At 38.6% G+C, this 21034-nt stretch overlaps 1 protein-coding gene across 1 annotated transcript; it reads left to right on the top strand.

The window, feature by feature from the left end:
• Positions 1–302: 302 nt before the first annotated feature.
• LOC104460037 (protein FAM178A-like) lies at positions 303–20564 on the top strand (the record flags this gene model as incomplete). The annotated part of the gene is made up of 13 exons (XM_010080953.1): positions 303–431; positions 4071–4768; positions 5781–5838; positions 7094–8247; positions 10882–10964; positions 11930–12046; positions 12300–12467; positions 14285–14387; positions 15935–16010; positions 17884–18025; positions 18483–18591; positions 19713–19889; positions 20463–20564. Coding segments are annotated over 13 exons (3116 nt in total), but the record flags the coding sequence as incomplete, so codon positions are not given.
• Positions 20565–21034: the final 470 nt, after the last annotated feature.

The following is a 21034-nucleotide window of genomic DNA, read 5'->3' as shown; positions in this document are numbered from 1 at the left end:
TGGGTAGATGTCGGTGTGAAGGGGTCCGGGAGCACGGGTGCGTGCTCAGCCGTGAGGGGCGGCCGGTGCCCTCCTCATCCGTGCTCCAGCACGGGGGGGTCCAGCCCTGAGGCGCTGGGCCTGGTTCCCGTGTGGTGGTGACAGCTTGGTGGCCAGGGGCAAAGGCGCCTGGTAGCCGGGCAACCTGACAGCACACGAAGAAACTGAAGAAGATGTCTGGCCAAGTACTGACTGGCATTTTCAGCACATCATTCACAATGCATGAGTCCTCCTGTGTGTACCTGTATCTCCTCCCATTTCAGGTTTTGGTGTTTGTGAGCCCGTCTCCCTGCAGAGCCAGGGAGGCTTCAGCAGCTCAGCTCTAAAGCGAGGAGTTGAGTTGTCACGATCAGCTCTGAAGCCTGTTCCAGCTGTGAACTCTGCAGCTAACGGTGCTGGAGGACAAGGCCTCTAGTGAGGGCAACGGTGGTCAATGACAGTTTTTAGACATAATGAACCTGTTTACGAACTAGAAATCCAAATTCTGCCAAAGACTTGATGAGGTTTTTCAGAGGCTACCGAGTTAAGTAAGTTCTGTTGTGGTAGGAGGCAAGTCATAATTTTCTTATCCCATTAGCAGCACCTTGTTTTGTTCATTTCTGCTGATTCTCTTTTTTTGATAGCCCTGACCTTTGAAGGAAAGGGAGAAGGTAAAAGTTCAGTTCTTCCTTGTTGCATCTTGCCCAAGAAAGTGAAACTACTCTGTTTTGGTTTTGCTGTGGTCATCTGAAAGACCATTGTGAGGTTTTGTGTGCAACTTTCTTTTCTGTTTTTTTGTATTGTTGTTATTTCTACAGTGCTTTTCAAGATGCTCCGTTTTGTCAAAGATGTAGTTACATTTTGTAGTTTATTCCTACATTGTGTGGCTTTGCTTTCTCTGAGCTATTGCTAGTGTACCCAGCACAGATTTTTAGAAGTACAGTTTTTATCCAGTCAGAGATAACCACTGTAAACACTAGTTACTTTTAAAGAATACTCAGGTTTGTCTTTTTAAACAAGTGGAAGAATTTCCTCCTACCCTCTTCCGTGCAGCTTATGCACTTAATTTTGAAAGACCTGAAAGGTCTGTTAGGTGCATCTCCTGGCTGCATAGCTTTTTTCTTAGTTAAGCAAGATCATGTGTTTATGGGTTTTTCCTTTTCTTATCTAGGTTTTTTTAGTGGCCTCTGGTGTCTCAGTTAAGGTGAAATTTCACAAAAAATAGTGGAATAATTTTTAGTGGGATAAATATGTTTTGCTGAATTAATATATTTTGCTGAAGAGCATTAACCAGAGCTATGTAGTTGTTGACAAAGATACATTAAACAACTTTGACTCTCGTGTTAGGTAAAAAAGAGCGAAAACCAGTAGTTATTGTTGCTTCATCATGTCTTCATTCTCTTAGGGCTGATGGTTTGACCTCTTATTAAAACAATAGCAGAAATCCTCATGTGAGTAGTTTATGAACAGTTATGGTCCTGTTCACATAGAAAATCACATGTTCTTTTTGGACTTTCATATATATGAAAAGCACATTGGGAAGCCCAGTACTTTCTCATGTTCTTCCTTGTACTGTATCACGTGCGTTCTTTTTTTTCACCCTTGGTTTTGTTTGAAGTTTCTAGTACACTTCCCACTTCCTTGTCTGAGATACAGTACAGCACCTGAGAAATTATTATTCTGTTGGACAGTTTCCTATCCCTTGTTCTTCCAAAAAGCAGTGGAATGCGAAGTGGAAGATGTCACTTTGTCACTTTAAAGTAGTCTAACACAAATCGCTCTCCATTCAGGTTAAACTTTTATCCCAGGGAGGGGAAGAAAAAAAAGGGGGCTTTTTTCTAGTGGCAGTGCCTCCCTTCTCTCAGTTATGTTGTACAAGGCTTTGTATAATTGTGGAACAAAGATGACTTTTGTTACAAAGCTCTTGCATTTAGAATAAATGGAAAGGGTACAACAATGAGATAGTGCATGTGGGAGGAAGATAACCAGTCATTTGAAATCAGTGGCTGCGGAAAGAAGGAAGAAGACAGCAAGAAGGAAGAAGACAGCGGAAGGCTTTGTTTTTGTTTTGTCTTCAAGATTGAAGTGCGGAGAGGAATCTGAGAGGTAACTGAAGATGAGATTTGGACTGTTGACAGCGGTTGGTATTGCAGATGGGGTCTCAACCTGGAAGGAAGAAGTACAGTTGCTTAGTTAGGAAAATAGAAGAGTTTTGAAAAGAGATGCAGTTCAGGAGCTGCCAGTTGGGCACAGGATGGTTTTGCAGCTGCGAGAGCAGTCACAAACAGGCATTGTGAGTGTCCTGACGAATGCAAGGCAGAGAGCGCCTTGTCGTGAGAGGGTGTCAGAGTGGGAGGTGTTCTAGGGCAGGAAGACAAATCGGTGGGCAACAGCAGTAACAGCGAATAAACTTGCAGTTTAGCCTTTTGATTCTTCTGTTGAACTGAGATTTGGGGACCCTTTTGCTTCAGCATGTTGGGAAAATGAGTGTATTTTGGCTTACATCAGATTAAACTGGGACAGGTTTCTAGGCAAGTAGTCTTTGACAAGTAGTTCTTCTCCTCTCTTTGGTAAGCCAAAAAGACAGCTTTGTGTAGATGCTAAAAATGCAGAAGCCATGTAGAAAATGTAAGAGTGAAAGTTGACAAGCTTATGGAAAAATTCAGAATTGAATCCAAGTTTAGATGGAACAGGTGAACAGTGGGTTCTTCTGGCCTGAGCTTCAGAAATGGTTATTGAGTCTGTGAAAGCAGAGTCATGTATGGATGCTTGAATATGTTAGCTTAGATTCTGGAATAAATAAGTTTTGCCTTTGTAATCACTGTTACACAGACAGTAATGATGTGTTTTTGTTTTGGAAGGCACAGAAAGATTACAAAATAAGGTCATAGACAAAACTGGGTTATTCTTGCTTTCTCACCAACATTTTGTTGGAACTTGAAAAAACTTCCAAAACAGGTGTAAGTATAGCCTTGAAGTCGTTAGTAAATTTCCTTGCTATGTGGGAGGAGATGAAGACAGCAAGTTCATAGTTCTAGATGTGTTTTAATGTTCAAATTACACGTTACTCAATCTGCCCATTTTTAGAAATGACATTCTCTCACAGAGAAATGCCTTGGTATTCTCGCATCCTACTTATTTGTACCAGGGAAAGTACCTCTGATTTAAAGCTATTAATAATCTTGTTATGAATGTGTAAAAATAAGATGGTTGTGGACTGCTGTTTCTCTTAGAAGCCAGAAGATGCCTGTAATGTGTGCAGGGAGGGTTGCCGCTGATACATGTATTTTGTTGATGGGCACTGCTGGTACAAGTTCCTGCACAGAAGTCTGGTAGTAGCACAGATAGGAAGTTCATTCTTCTCTAGCAGAGTGAAGGCTAGAAGGCAATGGAGATGATGCTTTCTCTGATCTGTCAGAAGGAACTATAAGAACTGCTGGCATTAAAAAAAAAAAATCTGTAGAAATAAAGTACAGCATTTTAATTTTATCAGTATTCATTGTATGGGCATTTAGGTATTGTTCTTTTAAAAAGATAAAGTTATGTTTTCTCTTCAGAAACCAGACCATTACAGAGTTCTTCAAACCAGTTTTAAACCAAGGTAAATATGTGTTTTTTAAATGGAAGATATTTATATGAGTTTTAATTATATAAGTATGCAGAAGTATAGTCGGATCTCATTTGAAATTGGAGCAGCAATATAAGGAGTATAGCTTATCAAATATGTCAAACTGCACACGTTTAAATTTTTTCTAATGTAACTGAAAACATTAATTTCCTTTATTAAAATTGATTTATTTAAATAGTGATGTAATTATCATTTCGAGTCATTGTCTCATGCTTAAGCTATATTGTGTATAACAACAGAAGCTGTGACATAGATCATGCAATTCTTTGTTATGAAATAATTGCATGGCACTAGCAAAACTAAATTATTAAGTAAATTCATTTTGAATTGCGTATGGTAGAGAGATAAAATATCAAGTAATACAGTCCAATAAGACTTTTTTTACAGTATTATGATTGTGAATAATTTGTCTTTTCTCTCTTAGACCTTAGTCATAAAGACAGAACTGTGTTGTGCTCACCAGACAGAGGAAATGTAAAAGATGCAGGAATCGGACAGTCAGTTTTATGTGCTGAACGTTTTGAAAAGAAAGTATCTTCTCCAAAGAAGGTCAGAAGAAACAAGATGCCAGACCAAACACCAAGCACAAATCCTGTGGTAGATACCTTTCGGAGAGGAATTAAGAGGAAAAAGGATATTGTCAACATTTTGGAGAATGGCAGAGCGTGCAAGGTACTGGGTTCATTGTACCCAAAAGCTGTGATTCAAAAATTTATTGCCACAGGGTCTCGCAGCTGTTTCTTGGCCAAAAAGGATAAAACCATCAAGTCAAAACAGGGAAGAAATGAGAGGTGTCTGGGTGTAACAAGAGCACCATTGTCTTGTGGAAGTAGTTGGGAACAGAAAACTGACTGTATGGATCTAAAAGACACTAGTTCAGATTCTGACAAATGGGTTTCATCATCAGAAGCTGGTGCTCGAAACGCCTGTGCTAGAAATAACGGCACTGTGAACAACACATCGCTGTGCCAAAACCCAGGGAAACTGCCCTGCCCTCCAGCTGATTCTGAATTTAGGTTTTCCCTGGAAGCTCTGCACAGAGAAAGGAAGCAGAAACATAGAATGAAACAATTTAAGCCACATCCTGTAAAGCCATTCTCAGGAACAAGTGTATCACATCAGGTGTGTTTAAAAGGGTTGTTAAAGGTGGAAATCAGTGACCCGTTGTGCATGTGATTTTTTTTTTATTTTTTTCAGTGTAGGGTGAGATTCTTGGCACTGCCTTTTTCAGATGTTACATGAAATTTATGCTCTTTTGTATTCCTTTGTAAATTTTAGGGCATGCTTGGGTAAGCTGATTCTTAAGTATTTTACAATAAATGAGAAATCCTGGTTTAAAAGGAGGGGAGATATCCTGGGTTAGATGCAAGCATGAAAATCCAATGGAAATTGTAACTTTAAATTGTATTTTGTAGAGAAAATGTCTTTGTTATCTTAAATGTCTCATAAGCTTCTGTTTTCTTACAGCGTAGTGTAGGGAACAGCCTGTCAAATTTCTGCGAGTTAGAAGTTGCAGTTAATAGCAGCTCAGATTTATGCACTTAAGCCACAGTATTTAGGTAGAGGTGGGAGTGATCTTATTAAGTATGTAGTATTTAATTACAGGTTGAATTATGTTCACTTTTTTACCAGCCAATAAACCCTTTAAAAGGTTACTGGTTACTTGCAAGGAAGATCATTATGTGTGCCTACGTAAGGTGCTGTGAATGGAACAAAGAAGATGGTTTGTGTTGAGTCTCCTTTTCTCCTTAGCACCTCTCCCTCTGTATTTGCTTGTCTGTGCTTTCTGTCATTTTGCTGTTTAAATTCCTAATTACTTCTTTGAAGAAGGCCAGCTGGGCCTTGTTGCCATACAGCCTAGGGACACAAGTTGCTAGTGGTCGTGGAAGTGGAGAGATTTAGAACTGGAGGCCAGCTGGAAGAAAAGATATAAAATTCAGGTTGTGGAGAGTCCTTTTGTTGAGATCTTTGCAGCTGTGTTTTAAGTTTGTCTTGAAATGAAGTATATTACCCTATTTCTGGGGGTGTGTGGAACTAAGTCTGTGTTGGATTCAACACTTGGCTCCAGACGTCAACATCCTGGTTTTAAAAAGTATGCAACTAACTTTTTTATCTTCTCCATCTTTATTTTTAGGGAAATGGATGTCCTTTAAGAAAAACACAACATTCTGGTTCAAGGGAGGCTGCCTCAGGTAGAAGTAATGCTGATAATGTGGAATTAATTAAACAATCAGGTTCATCACTTAGTGTCTCTTTTTAATGTCTTTTTTTTTCTTTGAAGATACGTCTTTCTGTTTTCTCTCTCAAAAAAATTACTCCTGTATAGCCAAGGTTATTTCTAATATATGGCAAGCTTGAAGAGATTTAAAAGTAATTTGAGTTTTTAGCGAAAAAAAGATTGTTTCTAACTTAATTAGAACTGGTGATGTTTATTTGTCTTAATCTCCTATTCCTTGATTCTTTTTCTGGTTTCTCTTGCATTTTGGAAAATCCACGTTCAGTGTGGTGGTTAGCAAATTTTGCCTTTAGGCTTAATCCAGAAGGAACATTGTTGTTGAACTGACGACTGAAGTTTAGCTGGTGTCCTTGTTGCTTTTAGCCACATAATTTTGTTGTACCATAGGTAGAACGGAATATAAAAACTCATGTGAATAGAAGCTTGAGCTAAGTCAGTAGGACAATTTAAAAAAAAAGGGGGGGGGGGCAAAACAAGGAGAATACCCATTTTTGTGGGTCCATGGCTGTGTAAACCTTTCACACTCTCTGCTGCCTTGCTTCCCTTTCTGCCTGTGCTAGCACTAGGATATGGCCAGCAGTGCAAGGAGCTGATCCAGTGGGAAGTTGTTTTGGGATGTGAGAGTAGTTCCCAGCCACATCAACTCCATGAAGTAGTTTACCATGGAGTGTCCAGCTTAAGGCAGGAAGCAGCAGAGCATGGTGAGGAAGGTGGGCTCTGGTGTCATAGAACCATAGCCTGAAAACGGATTTCTTCATATTCTGAATGCTTTTTTATGAGCACTGTTATTGCAGTATTTCCCAAATACATTTCATACTGCTCATTATTTATAACCATATATGTTATTACGGAAACTTTCTTCCAGCCCCGTACCTCGACTGGGCTGTTGTCTGTTTCCAAAGACTGATTGATCCTAGTGTGTAGAAAAAGTGTTCCACACTGGCTACTGAGCTGCTTTAAAATAGAAGGATTTAATTTCATTTCCAAGTTAGTTACAATAATAATAAACAGTACAGGGTCAGCTAAATCTTAATTGTGGTCCACTGTGTTCAAGCAAAATGGAAGTACTGTAGTTTCTGATAAAAGGTTCAGTCATAGTTGACTTAAAAACAAGTTAGCTCTTTAAAGGGTAAGCTGTTACAGTTTTGATTGTTTTATATTTTTTTTAAACATGTCAATGGTGGTTTACTTTTTCCTTAAACACTTCATAGATGACCCAACTCAACAAAAGCCAAAGCAGGTTTCAAACCATGAGGCATCTTCTCCAAATGCACTGAGAATGTCATCTGAGACGGCTGCTGGAATGCAGAGGAGCCAGCCTGTTCCTTCACGCTGCCTTAGATCTAAGATGTCTTCTGGGCGATCCAAACAACTAGGCTTTCCTGGGAAAAGGAGACACAGTGCCATGAGTGTAGATGCAGACAGTTCAAATCAATCTGAAGTATCAAGTTTGAATGACCCTGCTTTTAGCAGGTCATCTGCAAAGTGCAAAAATAGGAAGTCTGACTTTGTAAAACATATCCTTTTAAAGTCCGCTTGTGATGATGTTCTGCAACTAATGGAGGATGCTGCTTTACCTAGACATGATTCTACTCTTCCAGAGGAATACCTCAACTCAAGTGATGAAAATGATAAAAATAATTGCTCCTCTGTAGGTTTGTCATCTTCTTATTCTGCGCACAGTCCTGGTAAAAATAACCACATTTCTGTTGTGGATACCAAAGAAAATCAATTGCAGGTGGCTAACTCATGCTTTTTCTTGGAAAAGTCCCTTCCTTTTTCTCAGGAAAAAAGTACTGTGATGCCTTCTTTCCACTGCTTAACACCAACAAAAGGTGTGAAATCTCAGCTCCAGAATGCTGCCTTATCTCAGGGATTGGATGCTAAGAAGGAGTCTGATGGGAAAAGACCAGAAAGACATGCATACAATAAAGCTTACAGTACTCAATCCAGCAACAGATCTTTAAAAACAAAAGACAAGACTTCAGAAAATGCTTCTGATTCTTGTTCAGTGGAAGGTTCTGGGAAACTTGTACTCTCAGAAGAGACTGGTAAAAATGTTTTTGATTTGTTGTCTTCTGAAGAAGGGTGTATGGATAGCGGCCATATGTCTCCACAACTCTCAGGAGAGTTAGAAGTTGAAAGCACCTGTACAGGCAAGTTGAATGGAAAATCAAAAAGCAGCTTTGATAGTGAAGATGAGAGTTTGGAATGCAGACTAGATGATGATGATGATGAAGAAGAAATATTTGTGCCACTGCAAGAAATTATGTCTTCAAGTCCCAAGCCACAGGCAGGAAGCCTAGAAGAATCTTGTCTTGACAGTTCTTCTCAGGACACCATGACTCCGTTACTGAAGCTTCATGTAAGTGGCTAAAAACCAAAAAAAAAAAAAGTTGCATCACCTTTGTTATACTGTATTTTTGGGATGGTTTTTTCATTTATTCATAACGCATGAAAACTCGGTTATTTGCCTGCAAAACTGGTTGCTCAGCTTACTTAAGGGTCCTGCACTGTACAGTGCACTGTAGTCAGAGAAAGGGTGCACTTTTCTGTGCATGTCCTGGGAATGACTGAAAGATGGTTTGTGCAGCCAGACTGCATTTAGTTGTATGCCTTTTGGTGGTTTTTAGGAATTCTGTTTTTAGCTTTTTCCCCTTAAAGAAAAAAGCAAGAGGTTACGTTTAGAAGATGTGTGTTTTCGTTTTCCTGGCCAGGCAAGGTTCTTATGAGTTTGAGTTAGCTAGAGGAAAGTGATCTATCTGTTGGAGAGATCTGTGTGGTAGACTCAGGTCATATATCCTTGTTGCAGTCTGTCATTGTCAGAAAGCTGCGTACGAGTTCTTGATCTGTAAGCGTGATGTTTTCTTTGAGGCTGAATTTCATGGAAATTGGAAGTATTTTAGAAAGGATTTGAAAAAGCGAAATTACTTCTCCTCACAAGGGATGGATGAAGAAGTACCTGAATATCAGTTTACAGGTTATTACAGTGAATTGATCTGGTTAGCCTACTTATTCAATAACAGCTTGTCAGATAAGTTGTGATTTTGAAGTTCTGTTGTAAAATAATGGTTTACTTAGGAAGATCCTGTAGTAGGACTTAGTGTGGCCTTGAAAGCTGACCCTAGATGACTAAAGGGATATATTATATATTCCATGCCACACAGTGTCATGCTCAGCAATAAAAACCAAGCAAGGGGAGCTGGTCTGGCCTGTAGCCGTTTCTCAGTCTCTAGCTGGACTTCGTTCTGCTTGTGGGAGGTGCTGAGTGATTGCCTTTGCATCACTTTTTCTTCTTCCCCTCACCTGCCTTCTTTCACTTATTAAACTGTCTTTATTTTGACCCATGGGTTTTCTCACTTGAGCTCTTTTTATTCACTCCCTTGCACTGCTGGGTGGGGAAATTAACAAGCTGTATGGTGCTTAGCTGCTGCTTGGGGTCAACCCACTATTTTCTACAGTAGAAAACAAACCTTCTGTTAGCAGAATACCTGTATAAATACTCTTCTACCTGTCTCCTCTTGTTTTTAAATCTCTGAAACAGTTTGTTAACTGAGTTTCTCTTGCAGTGTATGTCTGCAGGCAGATACTGAACAGCTGTAATTATTTTATCTCTCCTTATCCATTAATTACACAAGCACTATAGTTCAGACTTCTGTGGTTACATGTGTATTCCACAATCTTAACCAACCTGTATATGTAATAAATGTTTACGACTGATAAACAGATGCAGCCTAGATGAAATGTTTGTGGAACATGAATGTGACCACAACAATTGGCTTATCCTGTTTCTGCATAATTAATAGTCAAGTAAGACAAAACAGTTAAGAACTGTCCCAAAATTTCCATGACCATGGTTTTTGCATATACAAGCATTCTTCTCATGTCTTGTAAGAAGGGACGTAGGTGCACATTGGAATAAAGTCTTGATTCCTCAGTTCAAAAGTCGCTTTAGGCATATTAACCAGACATAAAACAAGGTAAGAGGTCTTTAGTTTTCCCATGAGATTTCCCACACAAAGATGTGCTGCTTGTTACATTTTAAAGGTATCTCTGAATACCAAAAATTAATGTTGTATTAACTGTTTTTTGGTTTTTTGTGGGGTTTTTTTTAGTAGTAGGTGGACTTTAACTTCTTAAGCTAAATTCTTTTACCTTTGGGTAATAGAAAATCCCTACTGAGAAGTTTATGCTCTTATTGAATTGTGTTTCCCTGAAATAAAAGAGCTCACAGGAAGAAGTTTTGTCACTAGTAAGAGACTAGCACTTTAAGAAGGTAGTGTCAGAAGGGCACTGCTTGTCCAGAGAACTGAATCATGGCCATAAAAGACTTCAAATCTGTGTTGTGTGCTACTAGCTGAATAAAACATTGGCTACTGAAAAACAAACCAGTTCTGCTAGCAGACTTTCTTTGTGCATTGTTTTGTTTAAAATTCAATTTATTAGCTTTTTAATTCAGGTTTATATTACGATTTTGATTGGAAGCTTTGTTGTGTCTGGTGATTTTGGAGGTGATTTAGCAAACACTGATGCTTTGCCCTCTAGAGACTCCTGAAAGTAACGAAGAGGTACTGAACCATTTTTGGAGTTTCTTGTCTCATGCATGAAAATGGGGATTCCCAGGGTCTCGATGGATGATGATAATAAAGCTGTGAGGTAAAAGGCTTCTGATGGTAATGCTCTTTGTGAAGGTTAGCTGGAGGTCAGCCTCAGGGAGAGAAGCAGAGGCTTGCTTTGCTGTTCAGATCCATTGTGAAGCACAGTTATTTCTAAATTCTGAATCACTGAGAGAGATTTGACCATTATATAAAATTGTGAAGGGATTGAGAAACCTAAACTGTTAATTGTCCTGTTTTTCAGGGTCTCCTTTGAGTTTTTATCATCAGGTAAAATATCATTGAAATTGGAAGAGGTTTCTATTTTGATTATGTTTTTTGTCAAACTGAATTATTTGATAGCTTGTTTTGTTTTGTTTTTTTTCTTGCTGTTTCATTTACAGCTTTCTAAGCCTCCTGTTGTTACCCAGGTGTCATATGTGAACAGCTTAGAACATCTCTTGAAGGAGAAAGAAGAATCTAAAAGGTTTGTTTCTTAAAGCTGCTTTGAAAAATTTGGGATGGAGTTGTTGAAGCTGAGATTTACCTTGTCTTCCCCAAAACTGATGGGGTTTGGGTATCAGCAAGCTAAGCTTTGCCTTCTCGTGCCATCAACATACATCTGACAGGACCTACAGCTGCGGCTTCACCGTTAAAGCTGAATGACAGGCTCCTTCCAAGCAATAATAAGTGATTTGTGATGCACCTCTCTGCACCTCAACAGCTGGACTAAATTTATCGATGCCTTCATTGTAGGTCACTGAGACAGCTAACAGCTGCTGGTCAGGCATGAAATCAAAGTATTTATGTAGGCTGACTGTACTAGTTTATTGAAAGGCATTTGTAGCTTAGTTTTGCTTTCCAAAGTTGTGCAGACTATCAGTGTCTGAGTAGTTACACAGTTCAGTGAACAGAACTAATGAGTGTTCTTGCAAGAGATCTTTTGGGTAGAGAGTGTGATGTGTTGTATGTACTAATAGCGAGTGGTGGTGATGGGTATATAGGTGTGATTAACTTTTTATTAAGGAATCTGACCCTAGTAACTATGGGTTTGACTGACTATGGAGTAGTGAATACTTCTGTAACTAATACTATTTAACAAATAAAATATTAGTACGATGTTTTAAAAAAATCTTTAAAAATTATCCAGAAGATTGGAAGTTTGGTGCAATTACAAAAAAATTGTCAGAAGTTGATTTGAGTGTATTGGTCTCTGACAAACTAGGGATTGATTGTTCTGTTAGAAATTCATTAGGTGTTGGGAAACATCCACTTTGTATCTTGGAATAGTGAGATGCTTGTATTTTGCAGAGATGTAATGTCCCACGTGCTTTCACTATGCATAATTGGCTACTCACTCCTAGGTTCACATTCAGAGCTTAAAAAATTTTGTTGTATTCTGTTGTAAATACTAAATGGTGATGATATGTTCTGCTGTTGCTGTTATTTCAGGGTAGATGAACTAGAAAAGAAGTTACAGGAATACATACAAGGAGGGGAACTTGATTCTTCAAGTGGAGAAGATGATGAAAATGCCAGTGGCGATGAAGATCTCTCAGAAGAGCACAGGTCCTTCCAAGTCCAAAACCAATTACATCTATTTCTTCTCTTTTCTAGCCTTTTTTTCTGATCTCACTCTCTTTCCATCAGTTGTTGTTGTTAATATGTTTTATGTGAACCATTTGTATTTTCTCTAGGGGTTGGGTGGACTTTCTTGAACGCTACTGTATTTTAACAATTCCTGTATTTTCGTATAAGGCTGATGAGTTCATCATCTGAAAATAACTGTCTCAACCATAAAAAGTAATTTTGAATTTTACAGGGCATTTATAAGGAGATTTTCCGTAATAGCTGATGCCATACCTGACAACCACCCTGGAGAAAATATATTTGATTTATCAACCTCTGGGAAAATCTTCAATCAACATAATCTTGACTTGAGGAATTTTCATTTTATCCCTCAAAATCCTATAGAAAAGCTCCTTCTTAGGTAAGAATATCCCCTTGACTCTGTTGTGTTTACTTCTATTATTTTCTTCAGTGTTAGCAGTTTTGAAGATAAAATAGTATCTTTGCATGCAAATGAGCTCTATCTTTCTAAGTAGGCGAGACTGATTCCCTTTCCCTGGAATGCTCCTTTCCAGGTTAACTTTACAGAACAGTGAACTGTTACTTGCAGCTTCCTTCTTTCCTTCTCTGGTATTGTTGAAAAAACATCTTAAATGAGACATAAGAAAACAAATAGATGTTCTGGCCTCTTCCATATTTCTGCTGTGTTGGGTTATCATTGATAATCTGACCAATTCATGGAAGATAAATGCAGAAGTGAAATGTTACAATGAACAAAAGCTTAACTATACCAAGACAGAAAGAGGACCTTTGTGATGAACCAGTTGGTGACCTACTGACGTTGCATTATGTCTGCAGAAAGACTTTTGCATGGTTTTGACCTGAATGGGCCTGGACTTCAAGCTCCACTTAACGAGGATTGCAGAAAGTTATGATTCCTGACATTTCTTAGATTCAGTCACTGAGCTAGCAGTGCGTCTCTGTGTATATACACAACCGTTCTGTAACTCATAGGGATTTGCATTCTATATTTATGAGGCTGTGAGGCTACAAATAGCTGGACAAATTCTTGCATAATACCACAAGTGCAAATCCTAAAAAAAATTTGGTTATTTCTGCTGGCATTTTATTTCAAACTTGCGTCAGTGAAACTGAGAGAATGCATTTTATCTTAAAGGATTCTGTGTACATGTGTGTGTGCTGTTGTGGGTGTGAAGAGGAGGCGGGTGGCTTTGTCCTTGTCTCTCAAGGAATTTATGTTTATGACATACTCCTTTGGCTTCGAGCCTCTTTATTAATAATGTTTTGAAGATCACAAGGGTATAAGCTTCAAAAGTATCTTGTAAATCAGTGACTGGAGGAATGAGAATTAGACTAATCATCCCGTGCAGAAGGCAATTATGATTTAATTGCTTATGCATTCTTCCCAGTTGGCACAGCTGGCATGTACTGGCTGTCCAGTTGGCCTATGGATGTCTTCCTAGCTACCTACTCAGACTGGTGGAGGGTATATGGAGAAGTTAGGACACAGATCTCTCAGAGCTACCCCTTTTAGTAGATACCGAGAATAGGGGAGACTAAAGCAGGGTATGCGGGAGACTGGGTGTCATTAATTCAGCTGCTTATAACATACCTGACTTCCTAAAGAAGGCTAAAACTAAAATAATTCAGTAATAAAATCAACATATTTTCTGTTCTTCCAACAGCTACTTTTTGCACCTCACAAATTTGTACAGTGAGATCAGACTGTTTGATTTTAATTGCTTTAGTTTGCTTCCAGATTCTTTATTTAAGAGATTATTTTAAAATTTCAAACAAAGGTTTTTCTATTTTCTTATAGAAGTTTTAGTAAAGGTCATTGGACAGTGAAAAATCTTATTTACTGGTCTCACTGAGCATAGCAGCCTGTCTGTGAAGACAGGCATAATGATTCATAGCACAATAGTGTAAATCAATGTTTGTTTGAAGCTGTTAATCTCTAATAGTACAAATGTTTCCAAATTATATAGTATTGTGTTCTGGAGAAGAAGATAGTTGTTCTAAATAGCAAATAAGGTTTAATTAGTCTAGTATTTCATATAGGTAAGAACGCAAGAATAACATCTATTTTGGATGTTCATATCTTTGCTGTTGACGATGATCTGAGGGGTAGGGAAGTTCTAACACTTCTGTGAAAGTGCTAATTCAGCCACTGATTGATTTTTCTCCTCTTTCCCCACCCCCATCTTTGTCTTACAGTTCTGGTGTAACACAGCAGTTTTCTTTAGCTATTAATGGTTTTCTGAGTTCTGCTTACAGTTGTATCTTGTGTCCTGTACCAATTCTGAAGTGGCTTTTCCAGGTAAGACTGTACTATTTATGCAGTTATACTCTGTCCAGGTATAATATTCTTCCTGGAAGCCAGATGTAGCAGGAATAATCAGAACAAGTTTGTGAATCTATTGCATTAGGTTAACAACTTCTAAATAAAAAAAAAATCTTTATTTCTTACTTCTCATTTGTTCTCCAGTCTGAAATACATTGTCACAAGGGGTAAAACACTAGGGATAGCTTTTTCTCCACATTTTCCGAGTGACTGCAAAGCTGCACATCCATGTCCATCTTCATACATGTTACTGCATTTGAAAAGAGCACAGTGCTGCTAGGTGAGGAGAGATTGCAGGATGTAATAGTGTGGGTCAAATCACAAGCAAATGTTAATCTTATTTCCTTCCAAAACCAGAAAAATCTTTCCTTCCTTAAAAAAACAAAAACCACAAAAACCCCAAACACACTGCAGTATGAAAAAGTACCATTTCTACAGATATAGTCTTGTAAATAATCAGAGATACCCACAGGGGGGTTGGAACGAGGTGATCTTTGAGGTCCTTTCCAACCCAAAGTGTTTTGTGATTGTCAGCTAATTTTCATTTGGAAAAGGTCAACATGCGTTATGGCTCAGGAAGAAGTCTGGGGCTGTTCTCGAAGCGTGGTGGCTGCCTGCTTTCTAGATGTCTGTGTCTAAATCACCAGGAATTTACATTGTTCCATTTCTCACAAAATGCCCCTCTCCAATCTCAGTTCTGTTATTATTTACCACATTCTAACTCTGCCAGAAAGACAAAAAAAAGTGGGACTGTGTGTGAAATTGCAGCCTGTGTCTGTTGCTGCCTTTCTGCTTTTGCAGAAAGAGAAGCATTTTGATCCTCCATGTCATTCCCTTCAGCCGGTAAAAAAGGCATTCCACCTCTCCTGTGAGCCTTGGTGTTCTGTAGTAAGGAAGAAGTGTGAGCCAATTCAGCTCTCTTACAGAGCAGGAAACTGTCCAGCATTTGGGGGAGAAGAAGAGTTTTTTGCTGGGCAAGTGAAATGCTCCAGGAAACCTAGACTGTACTTCGTAGTCATATTTTTGCAGTTAAGAGTTCTATGAAAAACTAAGAATTAATTATTTTGTTTTAGAATTGCCTATGTTCAACTTGCCCAAGACTGGAAAAGGTTGTAGTTAACTCTGGTGCCCCTACTCCTGATCAAGGAGTTCAGTTTGATCACAGATGCAACAAGTTCCAAATAGATACCTGATACGTTCCATTCTTTTAACTGGCAGTACCTTCTTATAAACCAACATATTCAACATGGGGTTACAGAATTCTAATATTGCAAATAATTAATTTTAAAGTATTCATAGCTTCTCTGCGCTGCTTGAAATAATGCGTATTCACAATATTCTGATCTCCTTGGTGTATCTTGCTTTAGAAGCTTTGGGTTCGTTTTTGGTTTTTTGGTTTTGTTTTTTTTTTTCCGTTACTGTTTCTTATCTTACCAAAGAGTTGGTTTATTTTTTAAATTAAAAGAAAACTGATGCCATCATGCAACTTGGTGTTTGACATGTAGCTTCTTTTCTCTCCACAGATGATGTCTGTTCATCCTGACTATTGTATTTCCACACAGATTTTAGACAGGTTGATGGAGATAACACTAAAAAATGGTGAGTATTTGAAAGAGGGAAAACTGAGCACTCGTATTAAAGCATTTCCCTTCTGTTAAGTATAGAAAGGTGTTGGGGAGGAACTAGAAGGCACTGGCTCTGTTCTGTGATTCTGGCATGAAGTCAGGTTCTTCTGTTACTGATGTAATGCACAAATGCTAGGAGTTGGTCTTCACTGGGTGTGTGCAAGATGTACCACAGGATGTGGTCCTGGCATGTATTTGCAAGGCAGTGCATCCAGTATGCAGCCTTTTAAAATCACTTCTGTTATTTCACAAATAGAATTGACCTGAAAAGGAGCTCAGTCTGCTCAAAAGTTTACTCTCCTTTCCATCTTTTACTTTGGAAGATGGAGACATTCATTTTATAGTTTAATGGCTAGAAGATGTTTTTCACATAGTCTTACCTAGTATGTAGCACTGCATAGTTGACTTTCCAGATAAATGTCAAAAGTAAACAGAATCATACACCTGCATAAAAACACTTTAAAGGATTTGCTTCAGCCCACACTGCTGCTCGTGTTTTGTGTGTTTTGCCTTCCTTCGTCTGTACTCTCAAATACTTCTCCAGTACAAGTTCCTTTGTTATGTTCTCCATCTCTTCACTTTATTCAGATCCATCAGAAGTCACTAATTCATTGAAGTCCGTCAGTTAAAATCATTAAAGTAATGCAGTTCTCTTGAAGTATTTGCTTAGGTCTGTCCAAATTGTGCCATGTATTTTGAATCTTGTTAGAAATAGGACTCCGAGGTGATATGAGAAAGAATGTAGCCTCCTTTCTTTTGTGCTTTGCTGGCATTAAGCTTGATTTTGAATGAACAAAACAAACATTCAGCTCAAGCTGATCAATGAGCATTCAAAGAATTAAGGCTGTAAGAGATCCCAGCAGATCTCTGATCTCAGAGCTGGACCAAACAGACTGCAGTTGCTCTTGGAAAGTTGCCTAACCAGTTTAAAATTGCCAACTGTGGAGTCTTTAAACCATTTTGAGACATTCTGTTCCAGTGCTTAAGTAAGGATGCATCTTTTTTTCTTTTTTTTTAACTGAATTGAGCATTGAGATCTGAACTTGCAGTGTCTTGAGTGTTGTGTTCCATTATATTTGTTTTTTTTCTTAAAAACTTGAGCTCTAAGACACAAAATTGAATCAATTCGGAATACTAGTGACTTTTGTCATTGTTTGGAAAACACTGCATCTAGTTTGATGTTACCTTGCTAGTTTAGTGTCCTCTGGATAATCCTCTGTAGAGTTCGCAGACTTTCAGATACAAGCAGTCATGCAAATCAGCCCTTTTTGCAATCATCGTTATTCCTTATTTCTGTCAAATAAGGAATTAATTCCATCGGTTTAGCGCTTCTGTTCTACAAGCCTTGCATGTTTTCAAATCTTACTTAGCTCCACTGCCAGTCCCACTATGCTAACACCCTCTTACCGGTTCGTGCACAGAGCAGTAATTTATGTATTCTCTTAAAAGTACATATTGCCTCCTTGCTTAGTCTGCTCTTTGTGATGAAAGAGAGCTGTGAGGGGAAATGGCTGGAAGCAATTCGTCTGTTACGCAGGCAAGATGTTTCTCTAGCATAAAATGCTGTGTTAGACTGTTGTAATGGTTTAGGCCCAGCTGGCAGCTAAGCATCACATGGCCGTTTGCTCACAAAAACCCAGGACCCTGCCACACAAACCCAGTACAACTGCTGGTTTTTTTTTCCCCTCATGGCTCTGAAAATAAGTGTATCCTTCAGTGAACCAACTCTTCTGACATGAGAGCTGGTAAAATTGATGCAGACTGCTGCACTTATTTGTTTCCCTTAAAAGGAACTAATGTGAAGAACTAAATTTAAACCTAATTCATTCTGTGTCTTTTACTTTTAGCTTCCATCAGTGATGAACAGTCTAAACCATGGATTCCTTCACTAGCTGATGTGTCAGCTGTTTTTGTCAATATGGGTGTTGCGTTTAGATCTCTCTTTCCATTGCAGCGTCTTCAGCCCAACTTTAACGAGTGTGATATTTTGTAAGTGTTTTCCTTTTGATATTTATTGCTTAGATCCTGTGAAAGCAAGTCTTGTCCTGCTTAGAATCTTGAATTGGAAGGTTCTTTATTTCCCCTCCCTTCCATCAAGCTGTACTCTCCTTTAAAATCTCATCTCGGGTCTTAATAAGAGTAAATAAGCCAGAACTTCAAACACTGCCTGCTAGGTAAGGATTCAGCAAACCAGAGCATTGTCCTTTGTCCTGCACCTTCCTAATGGAGGTTTACAAGAATTGTTGCCTAAATAGCTGGGCGGTATTGTAAGTAATTGATTACAAGTTAAGATAGAAGTATGTGCCCTGTAACTGAGAATTGTTTTGATTTGCAGGCATTTTGAAACATGCAGGTTTTTTTTTTTTTTCTTCAGTTTGATGCACATGAGCCTTTGCAGGCTTTTAAATTGTTGATCTTTTGCTCAGATTGATGTCTCTCTTGTTAGAAGTCAGATGCCAGAAACAATGAGTAAACAACAGCCAAGAGGAGACCTAACCTCTGCCAGTCCCGCCTTCTCCTGTCTACCAGAAAACAATTTAATTAATGTGATCAAGGTGAGAAAACTCCAGTTGGTGTGGGAGAGGTTTTTGGGGGGATTGTTGCTTTGTTTCAGTTTTTAGAAAAAACCTTGGTGTCTTAATGTAGTCCGGGGCATGTTCTGTGAGTAGAGGCTATCCTGGGGTTTCAGCTTCACATTCAGCAGAGGTTATTGCAGGCTTGTTGCAAACTTTAGAGTTTCCTTTCTCCCTGGCTTCCGCTGGCTTCACTCACAACTGCACAGGTCTGCTGCCTCCCTTTTCCAGCTGTGGCACTTTATCAAACATCTTTGCTCCCTTGTGTAGAAGAAACTATCCATTGCTGTGTTCCAGTGGAAATGGGAAGGAGAGTTGAGTATGTCTTGTACTGCCTTGGTGTGTTAGTGCAGCTTTCAGAGGTATGTGATCAGTCCTGGTGCAGCACAAGGTGAATGAGGCAGAGCTCGTGGAGGGCAGGTGGAGCTGTGGCTGCAACTGTGCTGTGGAAGTGAGCTGTTAGAACTGCGCACTGTGTCCCATGTGCTGGTCACACTTCACATGCTAGTTCACTGTGATTCAAGGTTATGGTGAAAATACTGGCTTTATAACTGATTTCAGAGTTTCTTATGGAAGTATTTGAATCTTCCTAACATCGTTTATTTAGAGATTCTTAACTATAAAATCACTTAATTCAATAGGAAGCACTTGGAGGATCTCCACTAGTGGAGACAGAATACGCATCCCGTGATTAGTTTGTGTTCTCATTTACTCACACAGCCCGTATTGAAAGTAACCCATGTGAGAATACTCTTGTGGGGAAAAGTATCTTGATTTATGTTTTCAGTATTACCTGTTTATTTAGGAAGTCTGTCAGACTTCCGTTCAGTTAGATGAGGATTATCTGTGCAGCGGAGAAAGATCTTTCCTCAATATAAGTTTTCCAGGGAATATTGCCATTGTTCAAAAGATGAACCTCCAGGAGGTATTAAAAAAAAATAAAGTGCGGTTACTGGGAGATGAGGAGATACTAGTACACAAGTGTTACAAGAACAATATATCATTTGAGGTGAATTTTAATGTGAGGGTGGAAAACTTTAAGTTCTCATCATACTTTGAAATTGGTTTATTTTAGATTTTAATGTTTTCTATTTCTTTTATAGTTTCTAGGTTTCTGTAAAACAGTAATTCAAGGTGGATATACTGATCAAGAAATACTGCTGCTGCTTCTGTTGCTGTTCAAAATAAGCTTGGAGAAACAGTTAAAGCAAATTCCTTTGATAGATTTTCAGTGCCTTTTCGTAAAGCTGCTGATAAGTATAAAAGATTGGGATACAAAGGTAACAAATATTATTTTCTAGTACTAGATTTATGAAACTGCAACTTAATTTTCAAGAAACTTCTGTTTTCAAGTTTTCTTTCTTTTTTCCTTGACATATCAAAAAAATACTGCTTGAAAATGTAATATGAACATATTGGGTGCTTTGGATTTGTGTGAGATTTAGGAGGTGGGTGGGTATACTGAGCATTTTGTCATATGACGTTATGCTTTGCTGTCCTCTTCTGCAGGGGGACTGTTGTATTGAACTTTAATCTTATATTTACTAAAATAGCTGTATGTTTAAAATGGCTTTCTGAAAGAATTAAAAAATGATTGCACTAAGCTGATAAATGTCGTGAAAAGCAATCTGATCTCAACTAGCTGACTGTAAAATAGTATTTAGCAGACTTAAGTTCAGGTGCAATGTAGAAATATCTTTATACACATAATCTCTTATTAGCCCAATTCCTTTTAACATTTATGTTGTGTGTGTTTCTAGGAAGTAGATGTGTACTCTTCTGCAAATGAAAAAAATGCCCAACATATCCATTCTTCAGTAATTTTCAGGATTTTTGTTCTTCTTCTTTTAAAGATGCCTGAGCTCTGCTTGGCAGTGAGTGAACTCTCCAGTCATCACCATAATCTCCTGTGGCTAGTTCAGCTGGTCCCTAGCTGGATAATACGAGGACGGTAATGACGCTGTAACATCATAGATATGTATTATCATTAACAGCTGATTTATTTGTATCGTTATCATTAACAGTTGATTTATTTGTGTAAGCTCAAAGTCTGATAAATGCAATAGGTATTACATGATGCTTGAAAAAAAAAGTATTTGCGTTTTCTCATGTGTTACAGATGTATGTGCAATTTTTATTTTGTGTATATATAGCTTCTTGATCGCCTCTGCTGCAAAAAAGGATTGTTTTACTTTTTATGTGTAGTTTTCTGCGTTGCAAACTTCTGGTACCCTATAGTAAAGAAAGGCTTAACAACTTCAGATTCAGACATCTGTCACCTGCTCTAATTCTTGAGCCTTGCTTTTTCTTTTGCATCCAACTAGCATGGCCGAGTGGTCCAAGGCGCTGGATTTAGGCTCCAGTCCCCAAAGGGATGTGGGTTTGAATCACACCGTCTGCCAGTGGGGACCCACCCAAACACCCC

Source organism: Pterocles gutturalis, unplaced genomic scaffold (genome assembly GCF_000699245.1).
Source record: "Pterocles gutturalis isolate BGI_N339 unplaced genomic scaffold, ASM69924v1 scaffold52639, whole genome shotgun sequence".
NCBI classification, from domain to species: domain Eukaryota; kingdom Metazoa; phylum Chordata; class Aves; order Pterocliformes; family Pteroclidae; genus Pterocles; species Pterocles gutturalis.
The sequence above is the reverse complement of the archived record's forward strand: the minus strand, read 5'-3'. Positions and strand labels throughout refer to the sequence as shown.